This window comes from Apodemus sylvaticus, chromosome 11 (genome assembly GCF_947179515.1).
Source record: "Apodemus sylvaticus chromosome 11, mApoSyl1.1, whole genome shotgun sequence".
In the NCBI taxonomy this organism is placed as follows: domain Eukaryota; kingdom Metazoa; phylum Chordata; class Mammalia; order Rodentia; family Muridae; genus Apodemus; species Apodemus sylvaticus.
This window is the reverse complement of record NC_067482.1, coordinates 78,541,968-78,564,593: the sequence shown is the minus strand read 5'-3', so window position 1 is coordinate 78,564,593 and position 22,626 is coordinate 78,541,968. Positions and strand designations below refer to the sequence as shown.

The following is a 22,626-nucleotide window of genomic DNA, read 5'->3' as shown; positions in this document are numbered from 1 at the left end:
CATCTGATACCCATGTCCCCACTTGGATGGGCTGCTATTCACATCTACTTAGCACTCTGACCCTACCTTTAGCTTGGTATTTGTTGATGGCTGCTTGATTCTGAGGCATTTTAATAGAGATGAGAGGCACCTGGGAAGGGTGGGGCCTGAGCGCAGAAGAGCCAGGCTACTGCTTGCTGGCCCGTGTTTAGTAGGTGCTCAGTGTCATCTGCCAGCAAGCCAACAGTTGTGCAGTGTTGTGAAAGCACCTGCAGCCTGGGAAGCAGGACATGTGCCCAAGGGCTGACTGGGTTTTTTGCACCAATGAATGTGAGTCTAGGGAGGGAGGGAATCGGAAATCTGATGGCTTTGTGGGGACTGGGATTTCAGAAATGGAGATGTAGGTGGCCCTTTTGACCTGACACCTGGACCTTTCCAGAAAAATGTCTTACTGTCTAGCATTTCACCTGACTCCACATCTCCTGTCTACCAGTTTTTTCTATCACACTTGTCTCACTTGTGTTTGCTCTGAGGTGGAAGTACTCTCCCTGGTTCCACTCAGTCTACACCCTGCTTCTGCAGCCTTTTCTTGATTCCTGCCCTTATTTTATGAAAGCCTTAACATCCCCTCCCTGAGGTGATCTTTCTTCTCTATAATCCTCCCACCCTATATTGTGACTGCTTGTACCTCTCTTGAAATCATCATCATCTCAAGAATGGGAACTGTTGCCAGTATCAGTATTGATTGCATCCTGCCTCGTACCTACTGTAAAATTAATGCTCAGTCAAACCATTGGGAGGGCGGGTCTGAGGTAAGGCGGGTCAGAAGTGAAAGATAGATACCATGGAGTACTACCCTAATGGAGTAATGGAGACCAAACAAATTAGTAGGGGAGATTAGAGAGACCTTGATCCTTACTTAACACTATCAAAAAATCATCCTTAGTTTTAGTCTGGCTTTGGATTTCTGGTACCCATGAGCTCATATCATGCAGGCCCAGGGAAGACAAAACTGGCCATTTTTCATCATGGACCAAAATCTCTATTGCAAGGGTAGGCTATGCAATCTGATGGCTTTCTTAAAACAAGCTAGTTTTTCTGATTCGAGGTAGAATGGAGTTAGAATTTTGTTAAGCCAACACAGTTTTGTGTGTTGCACAGGAGAGTGACCCAGCACTGTTAATCAGTCCCTCAAGGGGAACACCTAACAGCACTGAGTGATGGCTTTACTTTGTTTCTTTCAGAGAGAAGACTCCTCCTCGTCCTCAAGGCCAGAGGCCAGAGCCAGAAAACAGAGGGGTGAGGAACGTTCTAGGAAAAGCTTCTAGAAGTATGCCTGTGACTTTGAAAGTTTCCTGTTGACCTTCCAGTTTTTCCCCTTCATCCTAAAAGTGAAGGAAAATTTATAAAGTTTAGAAAGGAGACAAGCGGGAAAAAATCCAAGAACCACTAATCCAGAGATAGCCATTGGGAGCATTTTGGGCCCAATGTGTGTGTGTGTTTTATTTATACTGTATGTTTATTAATTACATATTTCATATATTTTTAAATTTAGTCTTTATTATTGCATGCATATGGTGGGGAATCTATGTGTGGACGTGAGGACACTTTGGGTAGTCCGTTCCTCTTCCAACGTGGACCCTGGAGATGGGACTTAGCATGTCAGGCTTCATGTCAAGCCCTTTAATGCCAGATTGTCTTACCAACCTGATTTGGATTTTTGAGATAGGGTCTTACTACATATTCCAAGCTGATCTGGAACTCATGATCTTCCTCCCTGTCTTCTACTGCTATTATAGACATAAGCTACCATACCTAGACAATCCTCCTGCTGGCATTAGGAAGACATAGGCCACCATGCCTGCCTTACTTTTGTTTTTTTACTTTTTACAATATGTGGCTCATGCTTTGTAATTCTTAAATTTTCATCTATTCTACAGCTACTAAGTTCCTTAATGTACTTATGTTCCTTAAGTACTTAATGATAATTACTGTAGCAGTGGTAATTTAACAGCTAACCCAGCAAATGGTCTCTGCTTCATGGAATGTACCCATGAGAATTGGAGAATTTCAGTGCAGTTTAAGATGTTGCTGAGGTCCACAGTTGTGACATTTTTTTTTTTTTTTTTTTTTTTTTTTTTTTTTTTTTGGTTTTTTTCGAGACAGGGTTTCTCTGTGTAGCCCTGGCTGTCCTGGAACTCACTCTGTAGACCAGGCTGGCCTCGAACTCAGAAATCTGCCTGCCTCTGCCTCCCAGAGTGCTGGGATTACAGGCATGCACCACCACCGCCCGGCCAGTTGTAACATTTAACAGTGGCTGAATACAGGCCTAATGTAATAGCATCCATTGTGTTACAGAACACTTACCTACTACCTTTGCTGTCTGAAACATACTCAGATGAACTTACAGTTTTTTGCAGAAATACAATTATTTTATTATGATAAAGTCTTAGACTTACTGGCTCAAAGTATGTACATATTCAAATAAAATACTAGCCTTTTTTTCAAGTAGCAATTTCTTATTAAAATATTAATGAGGGCTGGAAATGTAGCTGATGGCCAGGGACATAGTAGCAGTCAGGCAGGCATGATGCTGGCCGGAGCAGTAACTTTGTGCTTACATCCTTATCTACAAGCAGAAAGCAGAGAGAGCTAACTGGAAATGTCTCAAGTCTTTAGAAATCTCAAAGCCACCAGGCAGTGGTGGAGCACGCCTGTAATCCCAGCACTCTGGGAGGCAGAGGCAGGCAGATTTCTGAGTTCGAGGCCAGCCTGGTCTACAGAGTGAGTTCCAGGACAGCCAGAGCTATACAGAGAAACCCTGTCTCAAAAAGACCAAAATCACCCCCCCCCCCCAGAAAAGAAAAGAAATCTCAAAGCCTACCCCCAGTGACACACCTCCTCCAGCAAGGCCACACTTCCTCATCCCTCCCAAACAGTTGTACCAACTAGGAACCAAGCAAGCAAACATGCTGGGTGGTGGTGGTACATACCTTTATTCCCAAAACTTGGGAGGCAGAGGCAGGTGGATTTCTGAGTTCAAGGCCAGCCTGGTCTATAGAATGAGTTCCAGGACAGCCAGGGCTACACAGAGAAACCCTGTCTGGAAAAACAAACAAACAAACAAACCAACCAACAGTTTTGTGTGTCCAATCTCCTTTAAGCCTCGTATAAATCTATGTAGAGGGCATAGCTGAGGAACAGATATATGTAGTGTACCTGTCCAGGCGTATAAACCCAATCTGGGTGCTACTGAAGTCCTGCTCCTCACTTCTAGACAGCTTCCCTTTACCTTCTTAGCCTCTGCTGCTCAAGCAGCATTAGCAACCACAGAAATCAAACCCAGGAAGCCAGAGGGCCAAACTACTGTCTAGCTTGCGTGCTCAGTTGCTTCCCTCCTTCCTTTTTAATTTCTTTCATCTCACTATGGAGCCCTGCCTTTGCTAGCTGGTACTTGAAATATGGATTGGGATGGCTGTGCTGGGACTGAAGGTGTGTGCCACCATGCCTGCCTGCCCTCCGCCCCAGTCTTTGCATTATTTCATCATTTGTTCTAAAGAACTCACCAGAGGTCAAAAGGAAAGAAAAGAATTCACAGTTGTGCACAGTGGTAAAGAGTGTGAGTGTTCAGAGCCAGCAAGTTGCCTCTATGGGTAAAGGCTCTTTTCATGTGAGCCTGGTGACCTTTGTTCAGTCCCCAGAACTTACATAGGTAAAAAGAGAACTGACTCCACAAAGTTGGCCTCTAATTATGCATGTACCGTGACACATGTGTAATATACTTAGGAACATCTACATGCGATAATAATACATTTTTATTAATGTTTGCATTTTCAGATTAGATTAGCCAAATGTAGTCTTCTGTAAAATGTTAATGCAAGAATTAAACATCAGCTGCCATTCTTGGGCATACTTATCTGTAATTCCTGTGTGCAGACCTTGTCCTCAGAGGAGCGGCTTGCTAACAGAGTTCCTGTTCTGCTAAGTCCACTCGGGAAAGATCATGGCTGGGAACGTATGGGAGGAGCCAAGGCTAGGATACAAACTGCTGACAGTGGCTGTTGGGAAAGAGTTCTGACTTACCTCCTAATGACAGCCATGTATTACTCTCTTCCTTCTCTTCTTCCTCTTCCTCCTCCTCTTCCTCCTCCTCCTGTCCCCATTTCCTAAGAGCTGGGACTACAGTATCATACCCAGTTTTCTGGTTTTTGGTTTTTGGTTTTTCGAGACAGGGTTTCTCTGTGTAGCCCTGGCTGTCCTGGAACTCACTCTGTAGACCAGGCTGGCCTCAAACTCAGAAATCTGCCTGCCTCTGCTTCCCAAGTGCTGGGATTAATGGCGTGCGCCACCACCGCCTGGCTCATACCCAGTTTTTATAGTGATCTGAAGGAATTAAATTATTTTAAATATTCAGAATTTTATGTGACATGAAAAACTTATGTGTGTATGTTTTGTTTCTGTTTTCATTTAGGGTTTGTTTTGTATTGTTTATTTGTTTTTGAGAGTCTTGTTGGAAGTCTTGTTATATAGACCAGACTGATAGGGAACTAGTTATCCAACTACCACCACTTAGCTAAATTAATGCAGTGCTTTGGACCAAACTCAGAGCTTCATGAATTCTAGGCAAGAGCTCAGCTGTATCCACAGCCCCTGAAGTCTTTAGGAAAAATACCCCTATTTTGACAACATATTTATATATTGACATTGTACAGGAGTTTAAACAGTTTGACAATCTCAGTTACAACAGGTTTTCTGACTTGTTTGCATACATGAGCACCAGGTTCCTTAGAGAACATGTTACAAGAATTTGTTTGACTGATCTATTGACCAATCAAAGTTTCACCTTTTTTGTTATTGCAGATAGTGTGTATTCTGTTATGTTGTTCCTTTGCATTTGGCCATGGGACTGGTTGCCAGCTGTGTATTATAAATAACATGTAGGAAATGTTATTGGCTAATATGGAACCCTAGAAAGTGATCTAACACTGCATAAACCCTGAGAGCAATGCTTTTCACTTTTGGTCAGAGCTGTATCTTTCTGGACCATTTATAGCTCCTTAGCTAAACGCTAAGGGTAGAAGGTCAGAGGTGCCTCCAGAGTTCCTTTGCTTTGTGGCATGGCTGGGAAGAAGAGCCGAGCCGGGCCTTAGTCTGTTGCAGAGGGACAAGAAGAAACGTGCTGCCATATTTGTGCTGTGATGTAAGACACGGAGATGTGGAATAAATCTGCTTATTTTTCTTAATTTTCTTCTCCACAGGGATTTCAAGGATTTGGATTTGGAGATGGTGGCTTTCAGATGTCTTTTGGAATTGGAGCATTTCCATTTGGGATATTTGCCACAGCATTTAACATAAATGATGGACGGCCTCCTCCAGGTAAGCCCAATTTCCTTAAATCAGGAACGTATCCTGCTAGGAAACTGCTTGGAGTTCAGCAGTATAGAAGTTGCATATCATTATCACCGCATGCATAGACTTTTCCAAAGACCTTAAGTCCTTTGCAGATTGCAACACTCATCCAATGATCTGAGCACTTACTTTGTATTAGGTACATAAGGGACGTGTTATGTTCTATTACAAACAGAGAGGTTCATTACCTGCATTGCAAGTAGTGATTCTAAGATATAGCCCATGACCACTAAATCAAAAATTATAAACAATACTTAGCTAATAAAAGCTTAATCCTACACATGTGTGTGTGCGCGCGCGCGCGCACACACACACACACACACACACACACTTTGACTGTTTTGGATCAGGGAGGAGTGAAATGTTAGAACCTCCTGTTCCCTGGCATCTCTCAAAACACAAAATGAGGCTGATGCCAAACTTCAGGCCTTGGGAACTGTGTTTATATCTGTCATCTGTATGTCTCCTTTTAGCCTCTTGTCTGTAACAAGGCAAGCTGCATTCAGAGTACAGCATGCAGCACAGTGTGTGCTTAGGCTCCGATAGGCTCTGACACCTAAGCACCACCCATACTGTGGAGCCTATAAAAGATGCAAAGTGGGTTGAGCCCTGCTGATAGTAATGGAGCCCTCGGGTACTGGGCACGGTATGAGGAGCAGAAGTGACTGGTGTAGGTCTGGGCAGGAGCTTAGTGCTCTAAACATGGTAACCATAGAGCTGTTCCCAGCTCCATCTAGTTCCTTGGACGTAGTGAGCAGTAAACCTCTTGGTTGCCTGCCTGCCTGAGTTTATCAGAGCAACCAGCCATGAGGGAAGGACATGCTGCCCCTCCACAGCTTCACCTGCCCAGCATGTCTCTCTGCCGTTCACACATTACTTTCTCAGAGGAAGGGGACCCTCAGAGGAAGGATGTGATTTGCCTTAAAGGAAAGACAGATCGCTGTGGAAGCAGCAGGAACTTCCGACCAGCTTGCTGCTTTCTGCCCTGGTCCAGCTTTCAGACTGGGTCTCCTCCAGCATATTCCAGCCAAGCCAGGCTCTCAATCAGTTTTCCTTTGTGGTGTTTGATACAGTTTGCACAGCTTAGACGTGGGTTCAGTTGCCTTCCTGCCTCTACAATACTTTGACTAGCTTTTCTAAAAGCAGAGGTTCTCACTCAGTTACTCAGTTCTCCCTCGGCCTTGCCGTGTAAGTTTTGGGCCCTGCTTCTGGGAAGAGCAGACATACAAGATAGCTTAGAACCATCTGGAGCAGTGTGCAGAGAGGCAGGAGAGTACCAGTGCTCATGTATGAGCCGTTATGGTCTCAGAAGGCCTGTACTCTGCTTCTGATGCTGCCTTTTAAAAATGAGACCCACCAAGGAGTCCCATGCATGGGGCACAGTGTAGGGCAGTCAGGGGCTCTGTTCCCTGTGTGTGTTAACTCACAGTTCACTGGGCTCATTTGCATATGTAGCACAGCTCCTTTGGAGATCAAAGCCTCATTGTAGTATTTTGCTTATATTTGTTTTGGCTCCTTTTATTTGAAGTTTGGGGGTCTTTTTGTTGTGCAGGATTATAAAGAATTGTATAAAGAAATGAAGATTCAGCTGGGTGGTGGTGGTGCACGCCTGTAATCCCCGGCACTCTGAGAGGCAGAGGCAGGCGGATTTCTGAGTTCGAGGCCAGCCTGGTCTACAGAGTTGAGTTCCAGGACAGCCAGGGCTATACAGAGAAACCCTGTCTCAGAAAAACCAAATCCAAAAAACCAAAAGAAATGATTCGTCCTCTCCAGTTCTGGCTCCAATGGGCAGCACGCACAGCTATAGCTTTCTAACAAAGTCTCTTCCTCCTGTTTCTCTAGCTGTCCCTGGAACACCACAGTATGTGGATGAGCAGTTCCTGTCACGCCTCTTCCTGTTTGTTGCCCTGGTGATCATGTTCTGGCTCCTGATCGCCTAATACAGGACCCTGTTTACACCTACAGCACCTCTGGACTGGTGATAGGCCGCATCCACTCCTGTGTTTGATTTCCTTAATCCCAACCCCCTGGGATCAAGGGTCAGAAACACATCAAGGAGTCTTGCTTCTCCATTAGAGCTTTGGAACTCAAAACCAGCTGGCGAGAAACCCCTGCCTTCACCACTGCTGTAAACACTCTCTGTAGCCTCAGGTCTCATTGGTGGCAATGTGGAGTCCTGTTCCAGCCTTCTCAGCAGGTCCCAGCTCTACACAGGGAAGAGATGGGAAGAAAGAAACAGTTTCTTTCACAAGAACTTTAAATTACAAAAATGAAGGGATGAACCAAATGGTATTTACCCAAACTTACTGTCATCTTTTGCATACTCCTTGGTGAGTGGCCTCTGCTCCCTTCCACACCCAGTACTGCGCCTCCCGCCTTCCCCTCCCTCAGCAAAGACATAAGAACTGCTGCCCAAGAAGGTCGATTGTAGCACAGTCGCTGAAGATGCTGCACGCCCTTACCAGAGACTCTGGTCTTTGATTGGCTCTGGGCCTTGTTCAGTGTCTTGGCCCTAGAAAGTAGCTTGAATGACCTGCTGGCTTCCTGGTATAGATTGTCCCTGATGTCACTTGGCTCAAATTTCCATCAGCCTTCTCTAGGCTGCTGCTGAATTCAGACTGACTATAAAAGCCTGAGCCGTTCTCCCCCAGAACTTGCCCAGAGAAACTGGAGGCTTTCTCAGGTCAGCCCGCTGCATGTAGAACACTACCACCACCAGAAGCCATTTTCTTTTAAAAAGAGGCTGGGCCTCTGATTCCATCTGATGTTGGTTTTGGCTTCATGGATTTACCTGAAAACTCCTTGAATGTGTGCTGAACCCAGGGACACATGAGGCTCTGAGCAAGCAGCCCCTCCCTGGTGACATGTAGTGCAAGGACCGCAGAGATACAGTGGTGTGGTGGTCATTCCTTATTCTTCCTCATGTTGATTTGTTCTTGAACTTAGAAACTGTTTCCTCTGAATCTGATTGTGGGATTGTGGTGCCAGGCAGGAGAACAGTTCACCTGCTGAGACAGTTCTTGCTCTGCCTGTCAGGCCTCATCTTAGAAATGTCACCTCTTCCTGGAGATCTCAGCAGGGCAGCAAGCCAAGCTTCTACTGGACCCTTTGTTCACTTCTCCAGCACCCACTGTCCCAGCAATAACAGAAACGGGGAGAAAGCCTTGCCTGGTGATTTTTCTAGATGTAACTCTGTATAATCTATGGAACCCTAGACCTTGAGGATGGTGAAAGAGCCCTCCTCCTCACTCACAATCCTCACCTGCCAATGCCAGTGTTAGTGTTGAAATGAATACAGTATGAAGTATTGTGTAGGAGGGTGGTGTGGCGACTCTAGCTGGTTTATGGTATGCCTGACAGATTTTAAATAGCTTTGTCACTTGGCAATCCCCAGTCACAGGGACCCTTGGAGTCTCTGTTCTCAAGAGAATTGGTAGGATCCCTCAGTGTAGCATGGCCCTAAGAAGTGGAGGGAAACTTAAGCTGGTGAACGCAAAGGAGATGAGAGAGGAATCGTGAGTAGTGGAGTAAACCATTGGGAATCTGGTGAAATGGATGACCCAGGTGTGCACCAGCAACGTCATCCCAGGGCGTGCAGGAGCACAGCTGTGGGGCACGTGCCCTTTGTGAACATTTACAGGGCTATACAGCTGCCAGCAGCTGAGGCAAGACAGCCAACTTGGGCTTTATGGGCCATTCCTCTACAGGCTCACCACTCGTCCCATGGCCAAGGCAGCTTTCCCTTCTGTGTTTTCCATGCCCTCAGCCTCCACCTTTCTGTCACCCCCATGGACAAGGACAATGGGAACATGTAAGGCAGCATACCTTGACCAGCCACTGATTTTCACTGTTGTGAAAGTGATTTGATTTAGAATTAAATGGTTTTACATTACTGTGAGTGTGGAGCTTGTGTCTTGAGATATTAGTTGGCTGGCGAGTGGGCACACTGGTTTGGCCCCTGGAAAGTACCTGTCTAGTGATGTTTGTGTCTTTAAACACCCATCAAGAGGTCCTGCTGTCTGTGGCAGGCAGCTCTGGTCCTGACAAATGCATGGAATTTCTAGTCACCAAGCACCAAACTGCCACAATGACCTTAGCTTGTCCTGCCTTGACTCTGCTGTTTAGAGAAGTCACAGATTACTTAGTGTTGAAATGTCTCCCTGGGTTCAGGTATAGAGAGGAGGGCCCACAGGCCAGTCCTTCCTGGGGCAGAGAGAGTGCCCCCTTGAGGGTCCTCAGTGTGTGGCATGGGCTGGAGGAAGTTGTTGAGCTTATGCATTTGTCCCAGCTTTAGGCTCCAAAACACCAAAGCCATAGGCCACTCCCTTCCTCTGAAAGAGGTGCATTTCTTCCTCTTAGGTTTTGACTTAGCAAGGGTCAAGTTGAACAGAGCCAGTATACTGTGGGAGAACAGGGAGGTAGGGGAGCTTCAGAATAGGCCTGTTGGTGCAAACCTAGAATCCCAGCTACTCAAGAGACCAAAGCGGGGGGGGGGGGGGGGGGGGGGGGGGATAAAAAGACCGATAAGGCCTTGGGCTGGTGAAGTGTTTCAGCCTAGTAAAAGCGCTTGCCACCAAGCCGACAGCCTGAGCTCGCCCTCTGGGACCCACAGGATGGTGAAAGAGAACTCACTCCCAAAGGTTGTGCTCGGGACCTCCACTCTTGGACCAGGTCATGTGCATGCCCCGACTACCCTGCCACATCACTCAAAATACTACATTTAAAACTTAGGGACTGGAGAAGGGGTGGTCACGGCTTAGGAAGACGGATGGCTGCTCCTGCAGAGGACCTGTTTTCAGTGGCCAGCACAGTGGCTCACAACTCTCTGGTTCCAGGGGATTCACCATCCTTCAGTGACTGCTAAGTGCATTGCATTAGCATGGTGCACACATGCCAGCAAAACATTTATATACATAAAGTGAAAAAATTTCAAAAATAAGCTTTATTTTTTTAAAGCAAAAGAGTGCTGGGATTACAGGCGTGCACCACCACCACCCGGCGATAGGGTTTCTTTAAAGGACAGATGTGGGACAGGAAAAGAAGAGTTGAAGCCTAGCAGGGTCTCAACCCTGTATCCCCTGCCTCAGCAACTTAGTAAGCTGATTTGGGCCACAGTATGTGTACACACACACACACACAGACACACACACACAGACACACACACAGACACACAGACACAAACACACACACATACACAGTTTTTTGAAATAGGATCTCTCTATATTTCCTGGCTACCCTGGGAACTTACTGTATATACCAGGCTGGCCTCAAAGAGAAATTCTCCTGCCTCTGCCTCCAGAGTGCTGGGACTAAGGGCTTGTGCCACCATACACATACGTTTTTTTTTGTTGTTGTTGTTTGTTTTTTGTTTTTTTTTAATAACACCTCTTTGCTGTCCATGTCAGTCTCACACTTGATCCTCCTTTCTTAGTGTGAGAGTATAGGCATGCACCATAGTGCCATCCCCACGCAAAATACATAAAGGAGCTAACAGTTAAGGAAATGGCATTTGTTAACTTCAGTTCCAAGAGCATCTAACATCTTCAGACCTCTGTGGGTACCAGGCATGCATGTGGTGCACAGAGATATATGCAGACAAAATACCCACACATATTGTGATCATATGAATGAGAATGGTCCCTAACAGACCCATAACTTTGTTTTTTGATTTGGTTTTTTCGAGACGGGGTTTCTCTGTGTAGCCCTGACTGTCCTGGAACTCATTCTGTAGACCAGGCTGGCCTCGAACTCAGAAATCCGCCTGCCTCTGCCTCCAAAGTGCTGGGATTAAAGGCGTGCGCCACCACTGCCTGGTGTCTGAAGTCAGCTACAGTGTACTCATGCACAATAAATAAATAAATAAATATTTAAATATTTAAATATTTAAATATTTAAACAAAAAAGAAAAGAAACCCTGCTATGGTGCTGGTCCAGCGTCTTAATGGGAAAGGAACTGTATTGCTCCTGTTGGGGTTAAAGTCCCATAAGCCAAGCCTATTGGTTTCACCAGATTCAACCTTGAGATGCACACATGTGAGGAAGCATATTTAGAAATAAAACTTTATACAATGCTGAAAATGTTCCATATGACAGCATGCAACACAGCAGTCACTAGCCATGTGTGGCTGTGAAGCACAGGGAATGTTGCTAGTGGGCAAAGCAACTGTATTTTTCTATTCCTATTCTATAATTCCATTTCATTTTTACTTTATTTTTTAACTTTAATTTTTTTTTCGAGGCAGGGTTTCCCTATGTGTGTATGTGTGTATGCTGGGGCCTAAGACGGCCAAAAGAGGCTTCTGATTCCCTGGAACTGGACTTACAAGGTGATTGTGAGCCACCTGACGTGTGAGTGCTGGTAACTGAACTCTGGGCTTCTGGGAAAACAGTATAGTCGCCTAACCAGTGAGCCATTTCTCCAGCCACACCCCAATCTTAGCTTACACAGCCACATCTGGCTATCATACAGCCCAGTGCAGATTTAGATTAACTCATAAGGGTTGTAAATGATGTGATGAAATGCTTTTAGGATTAAAAAGACTCGGGCATAAAATTACAGAGACTATGGAAAGATGCTGATTGTAGGACCAACATGGTCTGCGAGGACGGTCTGTTTATGAGCAAGTCCCAGGCTGAGGAGAGCAGGAGACAGTGGCAGAGTGAACTGCACGAGTGCCGTCCTGGCTTGGGTTTTATCTTGTAAGCAATGGGGAATTAGTCAAGGTGTTTAGCAAGAAACTGACAAGATCAGAAATGGTTTTGGAGCTAAATCTGTCCATCGTCAGTGCCGACTCAGGAAGGAAAGAGTCTGGAATCCAAAGGCTGACTCAGCTTGAAGCCAGCACAAATGTCAGTGACAGATCCAGGTGGGCACAAACAAGTGCCCTTAGGTGGCAGAGCGAAAGCTGTTTTGCTTATTTTGATGGCTCTGAAGTAAAGGAACATAGATAGGCAGGGAAAGCTCAAGGCAGGCCCCCTGAAATGGTAGCTGCTGCTTCTTCCCAGAAGATTCTTCAAGGAGAAACTGCTGGAAGACACTGGGCTGGCTGTGTATCTAGAGGGACCTGTAGGGGAAAGGGAAGGACCTAGAGTGCCTGTAAAATACTCAAGCCAGTGTATCAGACTGTAAAAGGTGTTACTTTACTCTGCAGCTGGGTCTTCTATCTTTTTCAGTAGTTCAATTCTCTGTTCTTGAAAGGGAGCAAGTAAGCAATTCCCTGTACAGCCACTGTCGCCCACACTGAATTTCCTCCACAGTCCTCAGCCTAGCCCTGAACTACTAGGCTCAATCTGTCCTCCGGCCTCAGCTTCCCACGTATCTGAGAAGACAGACTGAGCCACCAAGAGCAATTTGAGGTAGCTATAAGGTTCATCTTCAAGAGCCTAAAGACTAGATTGTGATTGAGCCGGTACCGTCTCGGTCTCGGGTACTCACTCGGTCTGACAGCTGAGTAACCTAGCGAGACGGGCGCTTCAGAGAAACCTAGCAGATGTAGACCTCACCCAGTCCCTTCCTCCTCTCCAGCCTTCCTCATCACTCATTACTGTGGTGTGGGAGAGGTTCTGGGTGCACTTTGGAATGCTGCCTGAGTGTTATGGTTCCTCAGAGAGCTGTTTCCTTCCTTTTCAATTTTTTTCTTTTTTGTATTTTTTCCTCTGTTAGGTGGACATTACAGAAAGTGGACTGAGCGAGAGACATGGGGTGGGAAGAAATGGCAATCAGCAAACAGTGGGAGGAGGACAGATGTGGGGCTCAGTGGCAGAGGGAGGGACAATGAAGCCATTCCCCACTCCTCTGTGCCCTGGGAAAATACAGCATGGCCTCTCTCTGCTACCCATGAGGTGGCTTGTTGGAAGAGCCCCAAGAATTCTTTCACTTTAATTCAGTATACAATCTAGTGTTCCCTATACCTCAGAGGCAAACCAGCAGCTCAAGTGGGTTCCCAGGAGGGAAGTCAGACCCAGCGCCCCTCCCTAGCACCTTGTGCACCCTAGGTCATATGGAGGCACTACAGAAGAAACATCTAACTGGCAGTCACTTTTGTTAACAAAAGGCCCTGGCAGGAAGACAGAGTATTGTGCTGTTTTGTTTACCTAAGTAGTGGAGCCAGAGACAGCTGGTGGGAGAGTTGGAGGCAGGATTGGTTTCCTTGGACTCCATTCCTACCCATTTCCTGATCCTCTGGACACTTCCCATTTACATAAATCTGACTGAGGGAAGTAGCAATTGTCTAAAATTGGGTGTCAGAGTTCTACTGCTGGGAAGAGACACCATGACCACAGCAACTAATTGGAGCTGCTTACAGTTAGGGAAGTTTAGTCCATTATCATCACGGCCAGACGCCCAGCAGCATCCAGGCTGACACGCGCTGGAGAAGGAGCTGAGAGTTCTACATTTTAATCCAAAGGCAGCCAGAAGAGTGAGTCAGATCCCCTGGAACTAGAGTTACAGATGGTTGTGAGCTACCATGTAGATTCTGGGAGTCAAACCTGGGCCATCTGAAAGGTAGACAGTGCTCCTGACTGCTCGCTGGGTTACCCCTCCTGCCCCTTATCAACATTCAAAGCAGTTTAATAAAATAGCTAGATCTCGCGCTTGTTTTCAGCAATTTGGAGGCCTGGGGATACAAACAGGCCAGCACTCCAGCCGCAGGCGGCTCCTGTTCTTCCAGCAGGGCATCTGAACTCTGCATTTATGGATTCAGTGGACCCAGAACTATCAGGGACATGGGTGCCGTGACACGTGTGTGTAACTCTAGCACTTTCAAAACGGGTAGGAGCACCAAGAATTTAAAGCCATCTTTGACCACACAAATTTGAGGCCAGCTGAGGCTATGAGACAAAGAACCAGTCCCTTTTTTTTTTCTTATCCGGTCTTTTGTTTCCTGTGCTGACCTTCACTTCATATACAGCTGAGGATAAACTTGAACTCCAGTCTTCCAACCTCATACTGGCATCCCAACTTGACTCCATCATGATGCCCAGAATCCAAGTCAGGAGTTTGCTAGAACAGTACTAAACCAACTGAGTGTTCAGACCTTTCTTTCTTGATCTCAGTCACAGAATAAGATAACTATTAGAGCATCTAGATTGGTTTGGGTTTTATAAGCGAGCTAAAGATGATTTAAAGCAAGAATATCTCAGCACTCAAGAAGCAGAGGCAAGCTGGGCAGTGGTGGCGTGCAGCAGGCCTTTAATCCCAGGGCTTGTGAGGCAGAGGCAGGCAGATTTCTGAGTTCAAGGCCAGCCTGGTCTACAGAGTGAACAGTCAGGGCTACACAGAGAAACCCTGTCTTGGAAAAAAAAAGGAGGAGAAGGAGAAGGAAGGAGGAGGAGGAGGAGGAGAAGGAAGGAGGAGGAGGAGGAGAAGGAAGGAGGAGGAGGAGGAGGAGGAGGAGGAGAAGGAGAAGAAGAAGAAGAAGAAGAAGAAGAAGAAGAAGAAGAGGAGGAGGAGGAGGAGGAGGAGGAGGAGGAGGAGGAGGAGGAGAAGCTTAGGCTGGCCAGTTCAACATCAGTCTGGCTTCATATTAAGACCCTGTGGCAAAACAAAAGAAAAAGTAAAGCATACGAGGATTATGTATAGATTACAAAGTTTATGCCAATTTCTATGAGATTTGAACAACCAGGTATTTTATATAGGGAGTGGGAGTCCTGGGCTCAATATTCCAGATACCCAAAGTCGACTGTATTTATTTGGCCTCCATAATCTGCTCTAGGGAGCCTCATTTCCATATTATCTTTGACAAGCAAAGTAGTTTTTTCTTATTCGGGAAATTCTTCGTGTTCACATTGCCGATTACAAGCTTGGAGTCAAAAGACCTGGGATACCCACGCTCTGCACCTGAAGAGCAGAGCCATTTTCGAATCGTGTAGAAGGGAAACCAGACGACCCTGAGCGACTAGGGTCTCCTGCATTGCGACGCCAGCCGATACTGAATCACCCTGGTCAGTCCGAACGCCTCTAGAGGTCGCCACTCGCCCCCGGGCGCCAGAGACGCGGCGAAGTTCGCGCGGGGGGCGAGGCAGGGCGGGGCGGGGCATCGGGGCGGAAACCTGAGTGGGCGGGGCTCCGGAGCGGGTCCTGGTGCCAGGTGCGGTTTGGCCCTCCCCGGGCCCCGTAGGCGGTGCATCCTTCCCGCTGCAAAGGCAGAAACTACCTCCTCTCTAGACCGCAAGCCGGCGCGGACCCGAGGTGCTGCTGCCGGGTGGTCCTTCCTGTGTTGTCCGCGCCCTGGACCATGGCGGCGCTGGCGGGTAAGAAGGGCTCACTCTGCCCTGCCCGCCGCTTGCGGGTTTCTGGCTGTCTGATTTCTCTTGGGTCCGGAATCTTCGGCGAGAGTCTGGCAGGGTGGGGAGGATCGAACACTTTGGTTCCCCGGGGACTTGGAGGTCTTGGGACTCTGGAAGTAGGAACGGGTCGTCCTAAGACAGAGGGCTCCTTGCGGCCGGCGCGTGAGGCGACTTCCCGCGAGGTGGGTCCCCAGATCTGCAGACCGGGCAAGTCTCCTGGTTAAGGAAGCCAAGACACCTGAGGGTCTCTGTAGTCAGAGATTCTGGAATATAGGAAGTGCATAGTCTTCCAGAGTTCAGGACTTGAGATTCCGAGTTATCCTGGCTTCTGGGTTTTCTGTAGACCCAAAGTTCTCGAAGGTGTCTTTGGACCCTGGGATTTGGGGGAGTGGTTCCTAGAAATAGAGTATGAGTGTGGAGTTTGTGATGTGGATAAGGAGACATCCGACCGTTCTTCCTGAGGCTCAAAGACCTGCCTCCTGTAGAGAACAGTTTCAAGACCTCCTAGGGTCTGGGTGACCCCTCGCTTGATCTCTGATACCAGCGGGATAATAGCTCGGCACCTTGAAGAGGAAGAGTTGAATGAAGGTAATTTCAGAATTGGCTTAGCTGGGCCTGTAAGCCCCTTCTCTATCATCTTGAGGCTTCCTGCCCCGCGGCACCACAAACCTTTTGCCGCCTGTCTCCCAGCCATCTGTGTGAGTGGCTCAGTTTCTGAGTCTACCAGGGTCGACTTCCAAAAGCTTTCTAGAGAGGCCAAGGGAGAATTTTAGTGGTGGGGGAGGGACTGAATATGTGCCTCCACTTCCTGGCTTTGGGCCGGTGGACAGTCACTTCCTCACTGGGAACATGGGCCGCCAGTGGGTCACTTCCTCACTATGGGAACATGGGATTTCTGTCCTTATTGGTGATAATATGCTCTGGAGAAAGAAAGCATGGGGGCGGAAATGCCTCTGTCTCTTCCCTTAATTTTTTTCTTGCCTTGTAGTGGTGATGCATATCTGTAATCTCAGACTAGAGAGATTCAAGAGAATTGCTTGGTCTGTGTGTGGAGTACTAATTAGGTCAACGTGGACTACAGAATAAAACCCTGTCTCTAAGTAATTTTTAAAAATTGAGTTGGGGAATGGAATGTAGTTCAGTTGGTAGAAGAAGGTTGCCCAGCACACACAAAGCCCAGGGTTTCATCCCCAGCACTGCCTACACCTGCCGCATGCCTGCCTGCAACCCCAATTCCAAGTGGGGAATTTGAGGCCAACCTGGATTACACAAGAGAGAGAGACATACAGTCTTTTTCTTTTCTTTTCTTTTTTTCAATGAGGCTGGAGAGGTGACACAGAGGTAGGGTGTGCTGTTCTTGCAGAGGCCCCTTCTGGTTCCTGACACCCATCTGCTTCTCAGTTTCTTATTCCTCCAGCCCCAGAGGCTTTGGGGTTCTACAGGTACCTGCACTGCTGGTGCCCATGCACACAGACATAAATAAAGTCTGCATTTAAAAATTAAAGATATGCCATGCGGTGGTGCCGCACGCCTGTAATCCCAGCACTCTGGGAGGCAGAGGCAGGTGGATTTCTGAGTTCGAGGCCAGCCTGGTCTACAGAGTGAGTTCCAGGACAGCCAGGACTATACAGAGAAACCCTGTCTTGAAAAAAGCAAATCCAAAAAAAAAAAAAAAAGAAAGAAAAAAAATTAAAGATGTGGCTTTTAGAGTTCTTCAGTTCAACCGATTTCCAGTGGATTTTTGTTTGTTTTGTTTTTCATTTCTATTTGTTTGTTTGTTTGTTTGTTTGTTTGTTTTTGAGACAGGGTTTCTCTGTGTGGCCCTGGCTGTTCTGGGTCTGCCAGCCTCTGCCTCCTGAGTGATGGGATGGAAGGTGTGCATCCCTACACCCAGCTTGGTGACTTTTTCTAACCACTATTGGTTCTCAACTTTGAGCCTTGATCATTTAGAAATTTGTGCATGAGTTTAGTCGTTTTTGATCTGTGTGTGGGGCTAAGGGTCAGCCCAGGGCTTCATGCCAGCTGGATAGGCACACCCCATCACTCAGCTCCATCCTCAGAACCTTTAAAACCTCAACCTTAACTCATTTTTTTTATTAAAAAAACTTTTTTATATGTCTCTGCATGTACACACATGTACCACATGCATGCCTGGTGAGTGCAGAGGCCAGAAGATCTCTTGAACTGGAGTGACTGATGGGTCTAAGTCACCCTCTGGGTGCTGGGTATTGAACTCTGGTTCTCTACAAGAGCAACTAATGCTATTATTATTATTATTATTATTAGTTATTATTATTATTCATTAGGGCAGCACCCCATTGTTAATTGCTTAGGCTGATCCTGTACCTTTCAAGTACTTTCTCAATCTCCTGTATAGACCTGTGTACTGCACCTGGCTAAAATGGCGGGTTTTTGTTTTTGATGGGTAAGGATGGAACCTGAGGCCTTGCACACACCAGACAATACTACTAAGCCATATCCTCAGCTGGAGAAGTGGGATTTGCTGGGGGTGGGGGCGTGGGGTGAGGAGACTGAGGACCTGAGGTAACTTGTGCGTGGGTCTCTGACTGAACCCACGGGGCTCAGACTTCATATTTTCTAGCCTCCCTTTAATGCCTTGTCCTTCCTGGGTCACAAACAACAGAGTAAAGTCGCTTGGCAAGTCAGAGGAGGAAGTGGGACTTGGAATTCACCTGTTCTGTTCAGACATGGTTGTCTGACACCTCAGATTCCTGTGTAACAGGAGAATCAACAACAAGGAAATCAAATATTTACCAAGTGCCTGCGATGTCTCTGGGCTGGGCCGGGCCAAGTTTTACCTCTTACAAATTTTAAGAGATACCAGAGCCAGGAAAGATATTTGAGATTATGTGTAGTTTCCTTGTTTTACATTTAAAGAAACTGAGGCTCCAGGAGGAAAACAGGCTTGTCCAGGGTCAGAGCCAGGACTAATGTAGGAGACAGGTTTGGAGGCATGTGTGGAGGCAGGGGGTTGGAGGCATCTGTGGCTAGAACATACAGACCCTTTGAGAATACCTGTGGGTAGTGGCTGAGGGGATGGGTTGGTTGGTGAAGTACTGGGGCATCAGGACCTGGGGTTAATCCCCAGCCCCCATATGAAAAGCCAGTATGGTGGCTCACACTCGTAAGGTGGCTCACACTCGTAAGGTGGCTCACACTCGTAAGGTGGCTCACACTCGTAAGGTGGCTCACACTCGTAAGCCTCGTGCTAGGGAGGTGGAGCTCTAGGCTTGCTGGCTAGCCAGCCCCAGAGTGCAGGACTGCTGGGATGGCTGCTGAGCCTGAAGACCAGAGTCTGACGGCCATAACAGGCTAACTTCTGCCAGGTTCTTCTCCGACACACCCTTCCACCTAATAAACACATAAACAAATAAGTATAAACAAAAGAAAAACAAAATGAATGGTTCCAGAGTTATGACACCCATGGTTGGCCCCACCTGCACCCCAACACATGAACATGCACTGGTGCACACATACTAAAGGAGCCGTGGACTGAATAATCCGGGGTTTGTGCTTTTGAGAAACGTGCTGTGTAATTAGGGTAATTAAGAAACAAAGATGAAGCCTTGTGTGATGGTGTGCACCTTTAATCTCAGCACTTGGAAGGCAGAGGAAGGCAGAGGCAGATGGATCTCTACAGAGTGAGAGAGAGAGATAGAGAGAGAGAGAGAGAGAGAGAGAGAGAGAGAGAGAGAGAGAGAGAGAGAGAGAGAGTGTTAGAGAGTTTAGTTCCAGGACAGCCAGGGCTACACTACACAAGATACCCCATCTGGAAAAACAAAACAAAATTATGAAAATCAAGATAAGTTGTTCGTGCCAGGCAGTGGTGCTGCACACTTTAATCCCAGTACTTGGGAGGCAGAGGCAGGTGGATTTCTGAGTTTGAGGCCAGCCCGGTCTACAGAGTGAGCTCCAGGACAGCCAGGAAAACCCTGTCTCAAAAAACCAAAAGAAAAAAAAAAAGTAAGTTGTCGCAAAGCTTGTGTGACAGCAGAATGTCAGCTGTGTTCACATGTGTGGCCTGAGCAATAAAGTTTGATCCTTTCTCCTCAGTGGGTCCTCAGCAGATGTACTCACGACAGTGACTGCCAGCCTTGGTCAAGGGGAAGGGAGGGAAGGAGAGAGAGACAGAATTGGGAACTGACCACAAATGCTAAGCACCCAGTTCCCACTGAGATGTTCTTTTAGCCCCAGAGGACACTTATCCCAGAAGACAAACTTTGAGAAAATGTAGATAGTCTTTATTTTTATGTGTTCTTAGTGTGAGAGGAATGAGACCAGCAACAGAGAGGCGTGCGGCCGTAGCGTAGGCGGCACAGCCCGTGGGCCTCATCGCCAGCAGGAGTGCTGCATTTCTGTGTGCAGTAGAGCAAAGTGGGAGGTGGGAGACCAGACCATGAAGCAGAGGACTGGGCTTGGAAAACTGTAAGGCGGCGGTTCTCACCCTTCCTAATGCCACGGCCCCTTAGGACAGTTCCTCGTGCTGTGGTGACCCCCAACCATCAAATTATTTTATTGCTACTTCGTAACTGTAGTTTTTCTACTGTGATGAATCCCAGTGTAAATATGTAACATGCGACCCTGACCCACTGGTTGAGAACAGCTGCTGTACAGTGTGCCGTGCGGAGCTAAGAACTATGCAGTTTCCAGCGCACAGTGGACAGTCTAGGTTTAGAGTCACAGATGTCGTGGTACAGGCACAGGATACCCAGTCGGCAGGAAGGTACAGTGGGCCCTGACATGAGGTGTTAGTAGCAATGGGAAGGCAGCGTTGACAGGAGGGGCCACATGATGAGGACAGGACAGAGTGACCTGGGTGGCCTTGGATGTGGGGTGAAGGCATCAAGGCTCGACCACTGGGTATCTAACTAAGTTCACTGAAACCCATTATGCTTCGGGTATTTGGCCCTCTACATTCATGGTGGGTTTTCTGCATACTCTGATGATATTCATGCCGGGACTGGCTCTGGGTCAGGGAAACCTGGGAGAGCGCTGGTGTTTATAGGGTGTTTGCAGCAGGCAAGGATGGGGACTGTCTATGCGTCATATCGATTTAGCATTTCACTGGGGACTGTAGCAGTGGGAGCCAGATCCTTTATCAATTTACATCTGCTACCAGCTAGAACATTCCTTGGACTTCATCCTGGGAGTCTATTTGGTGAGGTCTTTCCTCTGATCCACTGGACCAGGGGGGAAAAGCCAGGTGTAGTGGCATGGGCCTTTAATTTCAGTGCTCTGGAATCAGAGGCAGGTGAATCTCCGTGCGTTTGAAGCCAGGCTGTTCTACGAAGCAAGTTCTAGGACAGCCAAGGCTACACAGAGAAAAAAGAAAGAGAAGTTTTGGAGTCTGGCAGTGCTGGCCTGACCTCTTTGAGGTTGGTCAGGTCACACTTGAATAGTACTTAGGACACTGTGTGACACCTAGTGAGGACTCACAGTAATTTCTGTCACTGACAGTAGGGAGAGCAGCTGGATGAGAAGCCTGGATCTGGGTAGCTAGCTACTGTTCTCTGATAGCGGATCTCTGGCAGGCCTCCCCAGATAAGGAACTGCCAACTCGCAGCGCATGAGGTAGGAGCCCTACAGCCACAGCAACCCTCTGTCCCGTGGTCTTGCAGCCTGTCACTGTGTGCAGTTCCCCGTGGTGTCCCCAGAACCTGACTTGTCTCTGACTTACATTCTACATCTCCTTGTCTTCCAGCCTGGGCTGTCCCTCACACCCAGGCATGCAGGCCAAGCTTGGGATTTGTTTTGGAACCATTCTCCTGGGTTTTGAAACCAAGCCTACTCACTCAGCTCGATGTCTCCCTGGCTAACCTACAAGTGCTTCACAAGCAGCTCCAGCATAGGGCCGGGCACCCAGGAGGTCTTCACAGCCATTATTTGTTTTAATCTTCCAGTTAATCCTGTAAAGTGGGAACTTTAGCCTTTTTAGAAGTGAGCAGAGTGGGGGGTGGGGGCTGGTGTGGAGGGAGCATACCCACCTTCAATCCCAGTGCTCAGGAGGCAGAGGCGGGCTGGATTTGTGGCCAGCCTGGTCTACATAGTGAGTTCTAGGACAGCCAGGGCTACATAGTGTGACTATCTTGAAAAAACAGAAATGAGCAAAGCAAGGTCTCAGGGCTGGCCCGGCAGCTGAGAGCACAGGCTGCTGTGGCGGGGCCAGGGCTCTGTTCAAAGCACCCACGGCAGCTCACAACCGTTTGCAACTCCAGTTCCAAGGTATCAGACAGCCACGTTTGGCTTCTGCAGACACCGGGCACATGCGTGGTATGTTTAAATACATTTAGGCAAATACTCCTACATAGAAAGTTAAAAATACAGGTTTTGTTTGGTTTTTAAATGAGTTGAGAAGTTAATATGCTGGTGTACATCTCTAATTCTAGCACCTGGGAGCTGTAGGCAGGAGCGTCGGTTGTTTAAGACCAACAACCCTGGCCACATAGCCTGGGCTTCATGAGACCTTGTCTCAAGCAAAAAGGAAGGAAGGAAGACAGAAAGACAGACAGACAGACTAGGAGACAGGCTCAGAGAGGGTAAATAATTTGTTCAAGGACATGGGGAGCAGTAATAGAGCCAGGTTTTAAAATTCAGCTTTTTATTCAATTTGAGTGTGTGTGTGTGTGTGTGTGTGTGTGTGTGTGTGTGTGTATACCACTTGCAACAGCCAGAAGGGGGCATCAGAGCCCTTGGAACTAGAGTTATAGGACATTGTGAGCCTCCAGGATGCTGGGAATCAAACCCAGTACTTTGAGCTGTTGAGCTATCTCTCCAGCCCAATTTAAACCACATTAACTTTTAATGTTTTTCTGGGGTGGTGGTGGCCGCTCATGTGCCATGACACTTGTGTGGAGTACACGGAGGCCAGGACAGCTGGTGGGAGTGAGTTCTGTCTTTTACCGTGTAGTTTGCTGGGCTCAGACTCAG

General features: G+C 47.4%; 1 protein-coding gene across 5 annotated transcripts in view; it reads left to right on the top strand.

Moving 5' to 3' along the window:
- The window catches only part of LOC127696470 (E3 ubiquitin-protein ligase RNF185), a 110,597-nt gene that overhangs the window by 26,049 nt on the left and 61,922 nt on the right, over positions 1–22,626 (top strand). For 2 of the 5 annotated variants that reach the window (XM_052199243.1, XM_052199244.1), the window contains 3 exons: positions 1,224–1,278; positions 5,238–5,355; positions 7,231–9,281. In XM_052199243.1, coding sequence (XP_052055203.1) covers positions 1,224–1,278; positions 5,238–5,355; positions 7,231–7,328 — 271 coding nt within the window. In that variant the 3' untranslated portion in view covers positions 7,329–9,281. Of the gene's footprint in view, positions 1–1,223; positions 1,279–5,237; positions 5,356–7,230; positions 9,282–15,459; positions 15,643–22,626 lie in introns of those variants that run through there. The other 3 variants (XM_052199237.1, XM_052199239.1, XM_052199240.1) reach the window with 2 other exon arrangements.